The sequence below is a fragment of the Monodon monoceros genome, unplaced genomic scaffold (assembly GCF_005190385.1).
Source record: "Monodon monoceros isolate NGI ecotype Baffin Bay Population unplaced genomic scaffold, NGI_Narwhal_1 Super_Scaffold_18, whole genome shotgun sequence".
NCBI lineage: Eukaryota > Metazoa > Chordata > Mammalia > Artiodactyla > Monodontidae > Monodon > Monodon monoceros.
The window spans coordinates 148156541-148174201 of record NW_021703774.1 but is presented as its reverse complement, the minus strand read 5'-3'; the positions used below and the strand labels follow the sequence as shown (position 1 = coordinate 148174201).

At 59.0% G+C, this 17661-nt stretch overlaps 1 protein-coding gene across 1 annotated transcript in view; it reads left to right on the top strand.

Annotated features, from left to right (window-relative positions):
• Positions 1–4008: 4008 nt before the first annotated feature.
• The window catches only part of KCNQ4 (potassium voltage-gated channel subfamily Q member 4), a 56269-nt gene continuing 42616 nt past the window's right edge, over positions 4009–17661 (top strand). Inside the window, 2 exon segments of the mRNA XM_029230878.1 lie at positions 4009–4050; positions 4052–4323. Of these exon segments, the coding sequence (XP_029086711.1) occupies positions 4009–4050; positions 4052–4323 (314 nt within the window).

Below are 17661 nucleotides of genomic sequence, written 5' to 3'. Positions count from 1 at the left end.
CCACAACTAGTGAAAGCCCGCGTGCAGCAATGAAGACCCAACGCAGCCAAAAATAAATAAATTTAAAAGAAAAAAAAAGAAAGAAAGAAAACCCAAACAGTTTCTGTGGTGTGGAGAGAAAGGAGGAGGAGGTCTGGTGGGTGGAACCTTGACATCCTCACCTCAATTCAACCAGAACACCTCTGCTTGAATGCTCTTTACATATTGGGGTGCTACCTTAAGATTCTGTCTGTAGAAAGGATTCCATTGCTAATAAAGTCTGAAAACCACTGACGTAAAACCCCCTTCCCACTCCAAGAAAGGAATCTGCATCCTTGGTTGACCTGAAGTCACACTGGCGGCCGTCAGTCGATGACAGGCTTGAACCTGGCCGCAAGGTCCCCACAACTTCTAGATCTCAACCCTTTCAGACCTAGGAGTCTCCACCCCTGTCAGGAATAAGTCCTAGAGAACAAAGATTGGGCCATCTGTGGTTCCCCTCAGTACTGATGCCAGTACCCTGTGCACAGTGGGTAGGTGCCAGCCAGGGGAGAGGACAGGTCACAGGCAGTTCTGGATACTGGCTGTGTATCCTTAGATGAGTCCCCACGTGTCTCTGAGCCTCAGTTGGTGCTCAGCAAATGGGAGCTCTCTCCCTCCCCACTCTTCCTCTCAATCAATACTTGCTTCATTGATGGATGAAAGTGACAGTGATGAATTACAGAAGATCTTGGAGCCCCACCCCCTCCTTATGGGCAGATGGGGAAACTGAAGCCCAGAGCCAGGAATGGACTTGCCCAGGTGGGACAGAGTGAGTGAGTCAGGGCAGAGCCGGATGTTTTTTTGGCAGTGTTACCTGGGAGAGGTGTGGCGGCTGGTAGGGGTGGGTGGGAAGGAAGCTGCTGAGGGTGGGGTGAAGGGAACAGGTGGGAGAGAGGGAAGGAGGAGGGTGGGAAACCATAGCTCCACCCCCTGTCCCCCCAGCAGGGAGAGAGCTGGAGACAGCTGTGCGCTCAGAAAAGTGTCTTAGTCACTAAAGGCTGCGGTGGGGAAAGGCCTTCCTCCTGGTCACGCTCGTGTCCCGGGAATCCGGACGGGACAGGAAGGCCGCCGGGTGACCCTCAGAGTGGCCACCTGTCCTCTTGGAACTGGACTTTCTCCTCTGCCTCCTCCACTTTCCCATGCACACACATACACACACCAACCTAACTTTGCTTACATCCTCCTAGAACAATCCCCCCATCCCCCCACCCCTTAGGAAGAGTTCCATGACTCTCCACTTTATTATTTATCTATTTATTTATTTTTGGCCGCACCGCGCAGCTTGTGGGATCTCAGTTCCCTGACCAGGGACTGAACCCGGGCCACGGCAGTGAAAAACCCAGAATCCTAACCACTAGGCTACCAGGGAACTCCCACAACTCCCCACTTTAAAAAGTGGTGGGCCTGTCCCATTACACATACACCTACAGGAGAAACACGCCTCTGTGCCCCATGAAATTCCCTCCTGAGATCTAACTTCCCTCCCTCTAGCTGCAGCCACAGTCTCTTTCTTCCTCTTGCTGCCTTTGAGGGGCTCATCCGGAGCTGGAGTTGGGAAAGGTGATGAAAGACCCTCTCCTCGCAGTGAGGGCTCCTCGCAAGGAGAGGAAGGGACTTTCGCAGCCCCCTAAGTGGGAAGAGAGGCGTGGCATCCGGGGGTGACACTGAGCCTGATGATCATCTTTCCCAGAACAGACCCCATTTCAGATATTCTGAGTGTTGATAAAGGGCAACCTGTGTTCAAGTGCCATTTCTGCGCATAAGAAGAGCCTCAAAAAGACCCCCAAGAGGGCTTCCCTGGTGGCGCAGTGGTTGAGAGTCCGCCTGCCGATGAAGGGGACACGGGTTCATGCCCCGGTCTGGGAAGATCCCACATGCCGCGGAGCTGCTGGGCACGTGAGCCATGGCCGCTGAGCCTGCGTGTCCGGAGCCTGTGCTCCGCAACGGGAGAGGCCACAGCAGTGAGAGGCCTGCGTAGCGCAAGAAAAAAAAGACCCCCAAGAAACATCCCCCAGATCCCTTACAACTGCTTTCCTTCCCACCATTTCAAGTCACCAGGCCTTAGTCCACCCCCCAGGACCCCTGACTGAGGAAGCCCAGTCAGGCAGTCCCATAGCCTCTGGGAGGGCAGTGCTGCCTATCTAGGGAGTGCTAGCTGCAGCTCATGGGGAGACGATGGGTTAACACAGCCAGGGCAGTGCATCCATAGCTGAGCCCCGGGGTCCAGAAACCTTCCCCAGCTACCAGTGAGGAAGGGGCATAAACTGCCCGGGGGCACCAGGCTCTGGCCCTCGGCACACCTGGAGCCAGGAGCAGCCAGAGGGATTCAGGTCGGACCCCAAAGGCAGCCTCTGCTACGCAGAGGGAAAAGGGTCACTGTTGGGGTAGGGGTGTAAACGGCTGTCAAGCCCAGTTTGGGGTCCCCCAGGTCCCTGCAGCCCCCTCCCAGCACGCCGGCAGCTCTGCCTCCTTCCCTCCCCCACTGGCGCTCAGCAGATCAATGCTGCCTTTGCTGACAGCTGAGAATGGAGCTCGCCTTCCCACCCCGTCCCCCGCCCCTCCCGCTCGGCTCCGTCCCCCGAGATCCTCCCGGAGGAACCGGGAAGAGTTTGCTGCGGAAGCGCTTCACCCTGGGGCAGGGCCTGCGGGGGGAGCGGCTGGTGTGGCCGAAGCTTTCGTCGGGGGACGAGGGAAGGAGGATCGGGAAACCCAAATGACCACCGTGGGCTGGGCCAAGAGGGCTAAAGGGAACGAAAAGGCCTCCCCCAAAGCTAGAGAGAGTAGGTCAGGCACCAGGAACTTTCCGGCTGGAGAGGGAGTGCCGTGGGGGAAAGTCTCGCCGCTTTTGGGTGCGATTCTGTGAGCCTTTGGGGAGGAGGCTGTCCGGCATCCGCGCTGGTTCAGAGCTCACCTCCCAACACCTGTGTGCCCTGAACCTTGCCCTGCCCTGGAAGCGAGGCAAGGGCGCGCTTCAGACTGGGCTGGTGCGGAGCAGGCCCCTCTGATCAGAGGAGACTCTTCTTTGGGGTAGAGTGGCCTAAGCGGAGGCTCTTCCCTCATCCTGAAGAAGGGACGCTCAGAGGCGGGGGTGGGGTGGGCAGAAAAGAAGACACACCTGAGGCCCACGGTGCTGCACACACAGGCCTTTCAGGCACGAGCGCACCCCGCCCCACGCGCACGGGGCACGGCCAGACGGGGCACACCTCGCTGACGCCGCCACCGCCAGCGGTCCGGACCCTGCACGCCCATCCACACCGCACCTCCTCACTCAATCTCACCATCACAGCCACCCACTGCGCCCACACAGCAGGCACTTCTGCATCCACTCACACTTAAGCTCCGCGGGACCCGCGTCCCATCCGCGACGGCGGCCGCGACTCCTCGCCCCACTCGCCACAACCGCACATGAGGCATCCCGCCCCCAGCCCGGCCTTCGGGTCCACGCAGCCGCGCGCAGCCCGGCGCTCCGCTCGCACCAGCCGGAGGCCGCCGCCACGCGGTCCGGTCCCCGCCCCGACTCGGCGGCCCGCGCGGCGGGGGCGCCCTCCCGCCGCCTCTCCGCACGTCCCCTCCCTCCGCCCGGCCTCGCCGGCTCGCTCGCTCCCTCCCGATTTGGGAAGGCGGCCGCGGGGCGGGCGGGGGCGGCGGGGGAGGGGCGGGGCGGGGGAGGCTGACATGTGAGCGGCGCGCCGGCGGCAGGTGGAAAGGCGAGCGGCATGGAGCGCGTAATAAGAGAGTTGGAGTCGGAAAGAGCCGCCCCAGTCGCCGGGGAAGAGGGCGGTCAGCGCGGGCTCCGGCGGCCCCCCGGCTCTGAGCGCCCGCCCCCGGCCCCGGAGCGGCCCCGGCCCGGCCCCTAGCCCCCGCCGACCGCGCCCGCCTCGGGCCGCCCCGCCGGCCCTGGGTCCGAGACATGCGCCGCTGAGCGCCCCTCGCGCGCCCCAGCCCCGGACCGGACCCGGGCCCCGGCCCCCCCGCCTGGCGCCGCCCATGGCCGAGGCCCCCCCGCCCCGGCCCGGCCTAGCCCCCCCTGCCCGCGGACGCCCCCCGCGCCGAGCTGGTGGCGCTCACAGCGGTGCAGAGCGAGCAGGGCGAGGCGGGCGGGGGCGGCTCCCCGCGCCGCCTGGGCCTCCTGGGCAGCCCCCTGCCGCCGGGCGCGCCCCTCCCAGGGCCGGGCTCGGGCTCGGGCTCCGCCTGCGGCCAGCGCTCCTCGGCCGCGTACAAGCGCTACCGACGCCTGCAGAACTGGGTCTACAACGTGCTGGAGCGACCCCGCGGCTGGGCCTTCGTCTACCACGTCTTCATGTGAGTTTGCTACCCCGAGCTCCCGACCGTGCCCTCGCGCTGCCGCCCCGCGTGGCCCCTGCCGCCCTGCGTGGCCCCTGCCAGAGCCTGGGCTCCCGGGGGACGGCTGCCCCACCTTGGCTCCGCCTCCTGCCCCCCAGCCCCCCGGTCGGCCGACCCTCATCGCTCTGCCCCCAGGCCTGAACCCGATTTCCGATCCCCCCTCCCCCCACAGCCTGCCCCTAAACCCCCAGCTCTCCAAGTCCTGACCCCAGCTTGACCTGGCTTCTGACCTCCCCCACCTCAACTCCTGGTTTCCATCCTGATCTCCAACCCCTGCTTCTCTGTCCCCTGTACGCCCCACGTCCAGCTTCTTGTCCCCCATCTCTCTCCAATCGGCAGCCACTAAAGTGCGGCTCCCTTTTCCTCTTCCTCACTTCTGTCTCCCTGTGTCCCAGACACAGAGGGCCCTTTGGCCCCCGCACACTTTCTGTCACCTTCTCCCCAGCTCTGTAGCTACAGTGGCCTCCCACCTGGACTCCCCTCGGAGATGTCCCTCTCCAGGGACGATCTCCCCCCCAGCTGAGGGCTGGTCCCCAATTATAGGTGTTTGGGGTCCCCTTGAGCCACCAGAATTCTGACACTGGCGTGTGCTGTCTGACTTTGAGTTTTCACTCAGTCTTGCCATCCACCCTCAACTTCCCAGTGGCAGCAGTGGGCCCTGCCGCCTGCCCTGCAGGCTTGGCCAGCTAGCCTGCCCAGCTTGCTGGCCGCTGCACCAGGCCTGGCTCTGGGCACCCTGGGGAAAAAGAAAGAGGAGAGGAGTAAGTTTGGAAACACTCACGCTGCGGGCCCCCTCCTCCCCCTCGCCAGGCTCCTACAACTTTCAAAAACACTGACCCTTCTTGGATGTAAAGAGCGAATTTTGGCAGCTCAGAGCTCAGTCTTGGGGGATGGCCTGGCCCAGCCGGGAACATGAGAGGCCCCGCAGATATCAGTTGAAGGGCTGGGCCTGGCTCTCGGACGCTCGAAGGTGCCCGGGAGAGAGACCTCTGGTCCCTGGGAAATGTGCCGATATTAATCCCTTATTGCTGCCCCCAGAGAGGGCCCTCTAGTCTTGGGGTCTCCTGGGTGGTCCCCTTGCCTGTCCACCTGACTGTCCCACAGTCCTTCTGCCTGTCTGGCTGTCGCTCTGCCGGAGTGAGTTTCTGCCGGTGTGTGAGTTGTCCTGTCTCTGTCTCTCCAGCTATCCAACAGTCTTTCTGCTTGTCTGTTTCCATCCCTCTGTTGGCCTGTCCAGTTATCTGGGTGCCTGTCTGTCCATCTGTCTATCCACCTGTCCACCTGAATCTTACTCTTCTACTTGTCTGCTTCCACCTGTCTTTTGGTCTGTCTTCCTGCCTGACCCTCTGCTGTCTGCTTGCCTGCCTCTGCCCCATCCTAGCTGGCCCACAGAATTTCAGAGCGGAGGGGAGGAGAATGCTGGCAAAGGAGCCCCCTGACCACAGGGAGGGTAGCGGAAGGGAACTCTTTCAGCCTGTATGCTCCTGAAGGTAGCAGCCACGATTCGGTGCAGAGACCTCCTGTGGCGGGCCGGGCGGGGGGGCGGGGGCAGAGAGTTGAGATGCTCTGGACGTGAGGTCGCACTTAGGGTCAGGGTCAATGGTTAGGAGTAGCCCATCCCCCAATGCCCATTGGCAGGGCCTGGATCAATCTTTTTCTCTGCAGAGAGGGCTGCTGGAGTGCTGCGGGTTCTCTGCTGCGGTAGCAGGGACGGTGGAGTTGGGGATGAGGGGCAGGGGACTGCTAATGAAGAGCCGCTGCATTGAGGCGCCCTTGCCCACCCTGCAGCCTGGGTGCCCGTGGAGGCCGAGACACTTCGCAGGGAGCAGCTGCATCATCCGCGGGCTCCTCTTGGGAGATGACTTTTCCGAGGCAAGGCTGGGCCTGGGGGAGCAATATAGCTCTGAGGTGGAGGTCCTTGGTCCCCAGGCCTGGCCTCTCAGCCCCTTTGAGTGTGAAGGACTTGCCTCGTGTCCTCTGGCCAGCACTGTCTTCACCTCCTCTGGAGGGGCCTCTCCTTCCTCTCCAGGAGCTAAATCCGCTAGTAGCTTTGCCCCACATCCTGCCCTTTCTGGATGCCAGGAATGCGCTGGCCAGGGACCTGGCTGTTCTGACCACTTGTCACCAGGATCCCAGGGCTGAGGCATCTCTCAGGAACTCTGGGAGAGGAAATGTGGTGTGAAAACGTCCGGACATTTGGGGATCTCGGGTCATTCATCTTAGAGGTCAGAGTGGGCTGAGGGGTCAGGAACCCCACCTCTTGCATGCTGTGCGATCTTGGGTTGATCATTGCGCCTCTCTGAGCTTTAGATCTCTAGGCCATCCAACTGGGTAGAAACCCCAGCCTTGCGGGCCTCCCTCTTGGACGAGGTAATGGGTGGGAAAGAACTCGGTGAGCCGCAAGGGCCTGTGGGAGTGTGAGGGGTTGGTGTTATGATTGGGCCTGAGGGAGGGGGCCGCACAGGAGGCCTCTCCTGTTCGTGAGGAGCTCCAGATGTGGGGCTCTGCAGTCACTCACTGCAGGGTCTTGGGCGAGCCAGGAAGTTCTTCCTGCTGTTGGAATTCTAGCCTGATTATTGCACTTTTGGTCAAATCCTTCCCCAGCCCCAATGACTCTCACAGGCAGCCCAAGCGAGGGGAGTCCAGTGTGCACAGGTAGCTAGGACCCCCTTCCCAAAGACTCAGGCCCTGGTGGGAGGGGCCCCAGAAGAAAAGCCTGCCAGAGAAGGACTCAGCAAGGAGGGAATTGAGGTGAGCCGGGTCCATTCACCCCAGGGGACACCTCCCTCACACCTGCCAGCCATGTCCCTCTGAGCCCCACCCAGAACCTGCACCTTCTCTGGCCCCGAGGTGTGGAACATCACCCAGAGGACCAGCCCCAGTTCTAGCGTTTTTGCCAGCAGCCGCAGGCCTCTGGGAAGTGGGAACCGCTGACTCCTGTCTTCTTCTCATTGAGACCCAGAAGGAAGGATTGCTGTCCCCTCTCCAAGCTCTCCCTCGTCTCTTTAGGCCCTTGGTCCTGTCACCAAGCCCCTACTACACCCCCTGTGCCCCAGTCCCTGATTTCAGCCCTCAGCCCTTCACAGTCCCTGCTCCCTGAATTTTGAGAAACACCACATCACTGCCCATCCTGCTTCTGAGCCTTTGGAAGGGATGTTCACCTCCTTGCTGCACCCTGTCAAAGGCCACCCTGGCCTCCCTTTTGAAGTCAGAGGGCTGAAAGGGGCAGGTACAGACCAAAGCCCCATCTCTCCTCATCTTCCCCACGCCGCCTGCCGCTGCTGTGAGACTCTTGCAGCTCCCAGCCCCCAGCTGCCCCACGAACTTTCTCTAAGTGAAGGTTTATGCTCTGTAAACATCCTTCGTCAGCCTTGTCCCTGGGGGCAGAAGCTGTGGGAATGGGGAGGGGAGGAGGTAGCAGCAGCTCCTGGGCCCCTCAGGCTCCCAACCCCAGTGCCTCCCACCAAGCTCCCACCCTGACTGTCAGAAAGAACATCACCTGCGTTGGAAATAATCCCAGCAAAAGGTGCCCAGAGCCCCCAGGCAGGCACCCCTGCTAGGTGGGTCCACACATTTTGACAGCCCCATTTTGTTTATGGGAAAACTGAGGCTCTGGAGACTAACATCACACAGTGGATCAGTGGCAGATGCAGGCTCAGGCCGAAGACTCCTGATTCTCTGTCCTTGGCCTCCCCGCTGCTCCCTGAGGCTGCCTGGGTTGGCCCTTGGAGTTTGACCTGAAATTGCTGATCACACGTGGAGCATCAGCCATGTGCCGGGCACCGTGCTGATGCCCTTTATAAACCACTCTCATTGTGTCCTGTAGCAGCCCGGTAAGGCGGGTGCTGGGGTCCTCCTCATTTGCAGGTGAGGAAACTGAGGCTCAAGAGAGGTCCCCCCAGTCAGCGTGGAGGAGCCTCAACCCAGAGCTGGTGCTGCCTCGGTGCTGTCTTCCTCTTGCACCTCAGCTCCAGCCAGCACCCCAACCCTGGGCTGCTCAGGAGCCACACTCCTGCGTCATTGTCCCCCTGTCCCCCCAGGACACAGGCTGTTGGGGGAGTGGGCAGCTGCAGAATTTTGTGGAATCGGGTGGAAACTGCCCAGCCTCACCCAGGGCAGTCACACTTTTGTTGTGCACGGCTTTGCACACACACATCCCTGCTACATGCCCGTCGGTCTGTCTCGTGCACGCACTCCTGGCCACTTGGAAACACCTGCCCAGGGGTGTCACAAGCGCACACACAGCATACATCCAATGCAAAGAAATCTAATGCACAGCTGCTCCCACCTTTTCTCTGCCTTCACAGACGCACACCTGGGCCTGCGCCCCAGCCTAGACCTCTAGAACGGAGCTGAGTCGGCCCCATCTCTTGCGTTTTCTGCCTCCACCTGTTCACAGCTACAGGTCTGCCCTTATGGATCTGTGTGTGTTTGTGCATCCGCCTTGGAGGGCAGCCCTAGACCCTTGTGGGAGTGTGTGGCTGGCTTCCTAGGACTTTGCTGACCTTTGCTTCTCCTGAAGCTCCCTCCGAGGTCCTCTGTCCAGCCCTGCGGTGCACTGCTGGGTTCACCAAGGCACAGAAAGGGGGCAGATACTCGTCCAAGGTCACATCCGATGAGTCGGTGGTAGAACTATGCCAGTAACCCAGGCCTTCTGCCTCCCAGATCAGGACTTTAGATAGTATTTTTCCTTGCCCAGCCAATAGGGGAGACTGCTCCAAGAACTTGGCTTTGCGATGGAGAAAGTCTTGGGGTGTGACCCAAATTTTTCGTGCCGCTATTTTTCAGTCCTGGTCCTTCTGTTTGGTCTTTGTAAGAAGGGCATAATGGAGAGACCATCCTGCCGGGCTTCTAGCCCTTATTCTATCTCTCTCCCTACCCCTTACACCCCCTTTGCTCCCTCCTTTCCACGTTCTCCTTTGGGGTCACTGGAGCAGGTTGGATTTCTCACTGTCTGCTACCCCACCCCAGCTCCATGGTGCATTCATTCCTTCCATCGATGAAGCCCTGCTGGTTGTCTAACTTCAGTCCCTATTGCTGCAGAAGCCTATATTCTCAGAATGCCGGAGCCAGGAGAGTTTCAAGCGGTGATTATTCTTGGGCTGATGGCAGCAGTTTGAATGGGTGATTAATTTAAGGTTCTCTGAGCCAGTCAGGGGAGCTGAAATTGTCTGGGGAACAAGGAGAGAGGAAGGCTCTGCAGAGCGGGCCAAGGCCGTGTCCCCAGAGGAGGCTGTGCAGGGAACTTCCCCAGACTTGGAGAAGCCAGCTGGAGGTTTTCTCATCCCCCTTCCTCCCCTGCACCCATGTGGGTCTTTGGCCAGGGCCGACCCTCTTGTGGGCTAGGGGGCCCAGCGGGGAATTCTGAGTGTCTGACCTGTAGGCAGCCCCTTTGTTACAGGCCCCTGTATGGGAGTTGTGGGGCTGAGGTGGAGGAAGAGGGGCTACTTTTCATTTCTCCAGAGGCTGCCCCGCAGGGGGTTAAGAGCATGGGATCTGAGTCTGACAGAAGTGGGTTCATTTCTCGTTCCACTCTTAGCAGTTGTGTGTCCTTGGGCAAGTTATTTAACCTCTCTGAGCTTCCATTTTCTCATCTGAAAAATAGGACTAATAATACCTGCCTCTGGAATTGTCAGGGGCAAGTGAGTTAAAGCACCTGACACCATGCTGGGCACAAATAGTAGCCGTTATCTTATCACCGTTATTATTATATCGTTATTATCGTCATCGTGCTCCTTCCTGGGGAGAGGTTTGAGGGATGTCCTTGTCAGCACGGTGAGTGTGTCTGGGTGTACCTGGGAGTGACCAAGAGCTGCGTTCGCCTGGGTTACGGGGTGAGCGGCTCTGCACAGGGAGCCTGAGGACGCGTTTCTGTGGACATCTGAGGAGCGCCTAGGATGTGCCGTGCCCCGCCTCTTCCCGGCATTCTTTCACTTAACCCTCACGGCCATTACATCAGGTGGGCACATAATAGTGGCACATATCCTCATTTCACACTTGAGGAAAGTGGGGCTGCTGAGGGGACATCACCCACTTGCCCAAGGTCACACAGCGAGTGTAATGGTGGCACCGGGACGTCAGCCTGGGTGCCTAGGATCTCACTGACTGTTCCTTCCTTCACTTGACAAACAGTTAAAGAGCATCCACTCGGTACCAGGTCTGGGGAGGCAGAGGGAGAGACAGACCACGCCTGTGCCCCTCCCGGGAGTGCGGGGGGCTGGGGAGGCAGAGGGAGAGACAGACCACACCTGCGCCCCGCCGGGAGTGCGGGGGCGGGGGAGGGGGAGCGGGGGGTGGGAGGGTTGCCCAGTGAGGAGGCTGTAGAGGCTGCCTGGACCACTGGGCTCTCCTGCCTCCTCTCCCAGGGACTGGCAGAGACGGAGTAGGTGTGAGCGTGTCTGTGTGTGTACAGGGAGGAGGGCGTATGTGAGGGTGTTGCTGTACGGCTGAGATGTGGGCCTCGTTATCAAACTCTGCAGCTAGTCTGGCCCCAGGCAGGTGGAAGTGAAGCCGTGGTGCCCAGGGGGACAGCCAGGGACTCCTGGGAGGGGAGGGCCATCCCCCACTCTCTCTTGAGCTTTTCGTTCTGGGGAATAGGGACAGGGAATCCCAAAGGAGACTTAGAGGTCTCAGTCCCGACACTTAGTGGGAAGGTGCCCACCCCTACTCTACCCCAATCCCTGAGCCTCACTATCCCCCTCTGTAAAATGGGGCTGAGCAGGAAAGTGGATCCTAAGGGCTGCCTGGCACAGAGGGACTCTGGATGCATGGGAGGAGCCGCTGTCTCACACCTTGAGTTTTATAGGGTGGGGGTAGGGGTAGGGTGCGGGGTGATGGCAGTTCTTCTCCAGTACCTTCTTCCTGAGCTCCTCAGAGGACTGGGCAGCACTTAGAAGGGCACCGGGAAGGCTGCCTGCCCCCAGCGGGGACTCTGAGGGGCCCGGGAGAGGGTGCTGGTCACACTTCTGGGGCATCCGTAAAGCACTCCCCCCAGGACTCTAGGCTTTCTGGGCAACTTGTCCCTAGGGCAGGATCTGCGTGCCCTGGGGGTTGGCACCTGGGGAGGTGAGACCGGGAGGGGCAGCCCCAGGCAGCAGACTAATTGGGCAGTGCCTGAGGGAGGGAGGCAAGGGAGCAGGGAGCTCAGCGATTCCTTCCTCTCAAAGATTTGGGGAACAGTGGGTGGAGTGGGGTCTCCTGCCCAGGGGCCCTCTGCAATCCCTGCAGGGAAGTCTGGGGAATGCTTTCTCCTGAGAGTCCTCAGACATCTAGGCCAGGCAGGTGGGACAGGGGGAGAGCAGCTTGCTGGAGATAAATGGGCCCACTGAAGCAGGCGAGATAGAGGTCAGACAGGAGGAAGGACTGACTGCCCCAAACCAGGAGGTAGAGTGAGATTCCCTGAGGTACTTTTTTCAAAACTTGGGAACCCATGTCTAGCTGGCCTGGACAAGATTTACTCTGCCCATTGTGCCTATCAAGCAGGTGGCACCCAACCCTCCCAGCGTGATGGAAGGAGAGTGGATGGAGCTGCTCCCTTTGAGCCCCTCTGTTGGTGGGGGGGCAATGGGGATCAGATCAGGCACCCTTTCGCTTTTTGTGGGGGGGGGTGTGGTCATCTCATCCATCCTTGCTTCCCTGCCACTCCGCCCTGGGAGCCTCGGGCCCGTCCAGGTCACTGCCTTCGGGTTTATTTTTTGCCGGGCTCGGCTGTCCCCTTGGAGGGGAGGGGTAGGGAGAGAGGAGGGGAGAAGGAACAGCTTTGTCAGCACAATCCTGGCACCTCTGCTTCTGCCCTCCTTGGTCCGGCTGCCACCCTCTTCTGGAGGGACCAGTCCCTGGGGACAATGGGGACCCAGACCCCTGTGGGACCTCCTCCCCTGGGGCAGAACCAGTAGGTCTGGATTAGGTCTTTCTCCCCTCACCCTTCCTCCATTCGTCCTGCCACAGAGCATCAGAGGCGGAAGGGCCTCCGAGCTCAAGCAGATTCATGGCTTTGTTTCCCATGTGGGGAAACTGAGGCCAAGAGGAAGGACACAGCACACCTGGGGCCTTCTCCACCTCCCTTCCGCGATAGATGAGACTGGTGCTGGAGCTGCCGAGAACTGAGGAAAGCTGCCTCCCATTCTGCCCTCTACTCTGAGGGAGGGGGGCAGCCCCTGATTTCATTCACTCATCTAATCTTCTGGCCTCCGGGGACTGGTGCCAGTCTGGTGGGAGAGACCTAGGATGGGGGCCGGGGGAACATGTGACCCAAGCCTCCCTCCATGCCCTTTATCTTCCTTTTTGTCGAAAAGTAAATTAGCCCCATGTTACACATAGGGAAATTAAGGCCCAAAGTCAACATAGCTAATAAGTTGTAGAGACAGGATTTGAACCCAGACTGTGGCTCCTGGGATGCTGCTGGGCTGCCTTCCGAGGGGCCCTTCCTTGCTTGCACACACCCTTCCCTTGACTCTCCTCAACCCGCCCCTGGCTCTTCCCTGGGTTCTGTCAGCAGCTCTGCCCCCTCCTTCTCCCCTTGAATGTTGGGTCTCCTGGGGACTCTGTCCTGGGCCCTCCTCTCCATGCACAGTTTCCATGTGTGTGCACATACTTCTGTGACTTTGGGGGGTCACCTCTGTGACGACAGCCTCCCCCGCTGCAGTTTCATCCCTGAGCTTCCTGTGGACGCCTCGCCTGCTCATCCCCTGGGCACCTCAAACTCAGCATCTGTCTCCAAACGTACCCACCTCCCCCCGACAGTGACTCCCCCACCGGCAGTGCCCAAGTCAGGAACCCCTCTCTCGAGCATCCTTTGCTCCTCGCCTAAGAAACAACCTAGAACGTCCCCAGATGTGCTTTTAATACTCCAGATGCTTTTCCTTCCACCCCACAGTCCGTCCCCTCTCCTGCCTACCCCATCGTCTAGCGAACTCCTATTTATCCTTCAGATCCCAGTTTGAGCACCACCTCTTCTTGGAATCGCTCCCTGCGCCCCCCACCCCTGGCTTGACTGGGGGCCCTTTGGAGCCCGCTGATCTCTACTCACCCTCCCTTGTGTATTCTGCGCTCTTCTGTATGGTGGGGTTGAGCACAGTGCGTGGGTGGTGATTAGTGAATGTTTGCCGAGCCAGGGAATGAAGGTGACATTGAGGCTGGTTGTTAGGATGAGAAGGGTTTTGCCGACTAGGGAGAAGTGGTAAAATGACCCCTGGGTCCTCTGGGTGCAGGCAGTGAGCTGGAAGCCCTTGTGATTTTTGTCCTGAGTGCGCTCCACGTGGAGGCCACAGCTAGAGCAAAGGCTTTGAGGCAGGACTCTGTTCTACTCTCTTTGCCCCAGGATCTGCAGAGTCGGGTGTGTCCAGAGGGTCTGGCTACAGAGGTGGGCTTTACGCTGTGGACGACGGGGAGCCATAGGCAGCATCAGGACAGGGAGGCGCCGCTAGCTGGGAGCCTGGGCTTGATTGATCTCGTCTCAGAACTAGTGCTCTGCAAACTCTAGACCACTTAGCTCTCCAGGTACCACTGAGTGGCAGCACTATTCATGTTCCCATTTTGTAGATTGGAAACTGAGGCTCAGAAAGGGGAAATAATGTGCACAATAATGCCACAACTTGTCCGTGGTGGAATCAGGATTCAAACCCATGTCTGTGTGACTCCCAAACCGAAGCTGCAAAATGGTTCTCACACGCGTCAGCAGACCCGGGCTTTCTTCAGTGGCCTAAGGCAAAACTGAGAGAAATAAGGACAACGTGGTGACTTGTCCACAAAGCTAAATTTATTTCATTTAAAGGACTGTCTTTTAGTCTGAGATTATGTCCTCTCTTTTATGAAATGATGGGCCTGGGAATTTTTTTTAAATGTCCTTACTTGGCGAAATAAAAAGCTGACAACTTCATGCAGTCCCTAAATTGTTTTTGAAAATTTTACCGGTGCGTGAAATCCCTGAGTCTGGGCGCCATCCTGCCTTCTCCCTCCTGAGCTCTGGGGCCAGAGCTGGGAGGAGTCCGGGTGGGGATGAAAGGATTAGAGGGCTGGGGCAGCCATCAGTCTCCCCGGTCTATTCCTCCTGGGCCTCAGGGCCTGCCTGCCCTGGAGTGCGGTGAGGACCAGCCCAGGGCTCTTGCCAAGATTGTTCTCGGGGCAGGGGTTGGGGGGTAGGTCACTCAGAATCAGGGCTTACCCCACAGTTAAAGGAACATTGAACCAGATGTCAGCAGGCCGGGGTTTGGCTCCTGCCTCTGTTTCTTAAAGGTTGTGTAACCCCAGGCGGGCGACTCAACCCCTCTGAGGCTCCAGCTTCCATTCATGTAGAATGACAATTATCATCTCCACCTGCCCACCTCCCAGGGCCGCTGCCTGCATCAAGTGCTTCACGAACTACAAAGTGCTTTGATGAGAAGAGGGCCTGTTGTGCGTTTACTCTCCCTGCTCCCCGGCGCATGCTGCCTCTTCTCTTGGGTCCTGGACCCCTCATCTCGCCTTGGCCTGCACTGGTTTCAGCCCTGAGGAGGGGATATTGTGGGGGAGGGTGGTTGGTATAGAGGTCCTGTAAGAGCATATCGGCCAGACTGGCATTTGCTTTCCTCAGGAGCCCCCTGTGCAGCGGCCGGGGCTCTGTGACCACATTACTGGGGGCTCAGAAGCTCAAGGGTTCTAACGGTTTTCACATAGTAATAAGTTTCATAGTCTAACCTATACAGGGTATGGTGCCAGATCTGGGGTATTTTCCACATGCTACTTCATCTAATCCTTCTCAGAGCCCTAGGAGGTAGGCACTGTCATTACCCCATTGTACAGAAGAGGACACTGAAGTTTAAATGGTCAGCATAAGCCCTGTCATGCAGCCACTAAGCGGTGAATGTCCAGGAGGATGGAACTGAAGCCTGACTGTGCAGAGACTCCGTGGAGTGAGCGGGTGGGAGCAGGTTTGCCGGGCCACCGTGGGCGGGCTGGCGTGGGGGTCACTTGTAGTGTATGTGGGGGGAGTGGGTTAGGGTGGGAAAGCAAGAGACATCTTCCTGCTGGGTGGCTTTGGGCAGTCACCTCCCTCTCGGAGGCTCAGCGTCCCTCGCTGCTGTGGCTCTCAATAATAATAAAGACAATAACAGGGCTTCCCTGGTGGCGCAGTGATTGAGAGTCCGCCTGCCGATGCAGGGGACACGGGTTCGTGCCCCGGTCCGGGAAGATCCCACATGCCGCGGAGCGGCTGGGCCCGTGAGCCATGGCCGCTGGGCCTGCGCGTCCGGAGCCTGTGCTCCGCGATGGGAGAGGCCACGACAGTGAGAGGCCCCGCGTACCGCAAAAAAAAAATAATAAAGACAATAACAGCCGATGCTTATGGAGTGCCTGCTGTACGCCAGATGCTGCTCTGAGGACTTGCCCTTTTTCTCTCATTTTTTCCTCTCAACAACCAGAGGAGGTGGCTACTACGGTTGTGCCCATTTTCCAGATGAGAAGGCTGAGGCACAGAGAGGTTGAGTAATTTGCCTGGGTGTAGATAGTGGGGCCAGGATTCAAACCCCAGAAGTCCAGCTCTGGAGGCTGTCATCTTTTCCACCATATTATGCCTAACTGGCCCTGATGGGCCTGCCTGCTGGGAGGCTGCTGTGAGGACCAGTTGAGCCTTAAAGTTCAGGTCCTATCTGCACCCCAGTTCTACACTGAGGATTCATTCCTTCTTTCTTCCTCTCTCATTTGGGAAGCCTTGACTGGCAGTCCCTGGGGGCCAGGGCCTATCCCACGGGCTGGGGACAGAGCAATGAATCAGACCTTGCTGTGCTCCCCAGGTGGGGGGCGGGGGGGGGGAGATGCACCAGGAGGCTGGCAGCTGTCTGGGTGGAGTCCTGTGGGGGCCGGCCCAGTCCCAAACTGGCGGTGGCTGGGAAGGCTTCCCAGAGGAAGAGGTTTCAGCTGAGACCTGAAACGTGAGTAGGAGTCAAGGCAAACAGGAGGAGGGAATAGCATTCCGGGCAGAGGGACTAGCATGGGCAGAGCCCAGAGGTGGGTCTGAACATGACATTTGTAAAGAACTGAAAGATGGCAGGAGAGTGGGAGCCTAGACGGGGCAGGAGGTGTGCAGAGAAGGGGCTGGAATGTGAGCAAGGCCAGGCTGAGAACTCCAGGCTGAGGAGCTGTGGCTTCCTGGAGGAGGCTAGAGTTCAGGAAGGAACTGAGGACGGGAGTGCCATGGGCAGATTGGTATTTTAGAAACACCTCTCTGGGTCTGGCAAGGAGGATGGTTGTGGGGAGGCTCTAGCAGGGTGCCCTGGGGATGCCAGCCATTTGGCCTCTTTTCCCTCCGCCTTCCCCTCACGGCCCAGCCCCCTGAGCGTCTCCTCTGGAGCTGCCCACTAACCCTGCCAGGGCCTGGCCAGACCTGGCCTGAAGCCCTTGGATTTTGCCTGTATGGAAAGTTCAGCTGCTTCTGCAAAGCCTGGCTTGGGGGAAGGTGTGTGTGAATGAGCTGAGGGAGGCCTTGGAGGCAGAGGGGGTGGGTGCAGGCCCTGAGGCTACCTGCAACGGGGGTCTGGGGTCTAAGGGGGTCCCCAGAACAGTGACCTTAGAGCAGCCCCATGAAAGCACCGGGTTAGGCCCAGTTGATGGCGGGAGTGCCCTGGGGGGGGGCAGAGCCCAGGAGGCCCAGCCTGCCAAGCTCCTTGCTCCCTCCCTGTCTGCCAGCTCAATAAGGTGTGGAAATCCCGGATCCCACCCGGCCCCCTCACTCTACCGATGGGGAAACTGAGGCCCAGAACAGGGCATAGACCAAACTTAGGTCAGTGGCAGAGTCTAGGCTCAGCCCAAGAGTCTCAATTGTCCCCAACAACAATAAATAACAGTGAAAACCTCTCTGCAGAGCTGGCCTGGGCTCAGGTCCCCTGTGTGTTGTCTTGGGTAGGTCTCTTCACATCCCTGAGCCTCAGCCTCTGGGTCCGAAATGCTGCCTCATACTGGGAAGAACATCGCCTCTCCCACTTGATGCTTTAAGGCATACCTGGCCCATTGTGGGGCTTAATTAATGTTTACGCAATGAATCCCATTGAATTCTCTTAATGCTGGAGGAAGATATTTATTACACTATTTTATACTGAGGCTCAGAAAGGAGAAATGACTTGCCCAAGGGCATTCAGCTGAGAAGTGGCTGATATGGGACTGGAGCCCAGGTGTCTGGGCACCTGTCTAGGACCCCTGATGGACACAGCTCCTATTTTGAGCTCTCAGTGAAAAGCAGCTGGTGTCCCAAGCAGGCTCCATCAGTCGGTTGGGCAGAGTGTGTGTGTGTGTGTGTGTGTGTGTGTGTGTGTGTGTGTGTGTGTG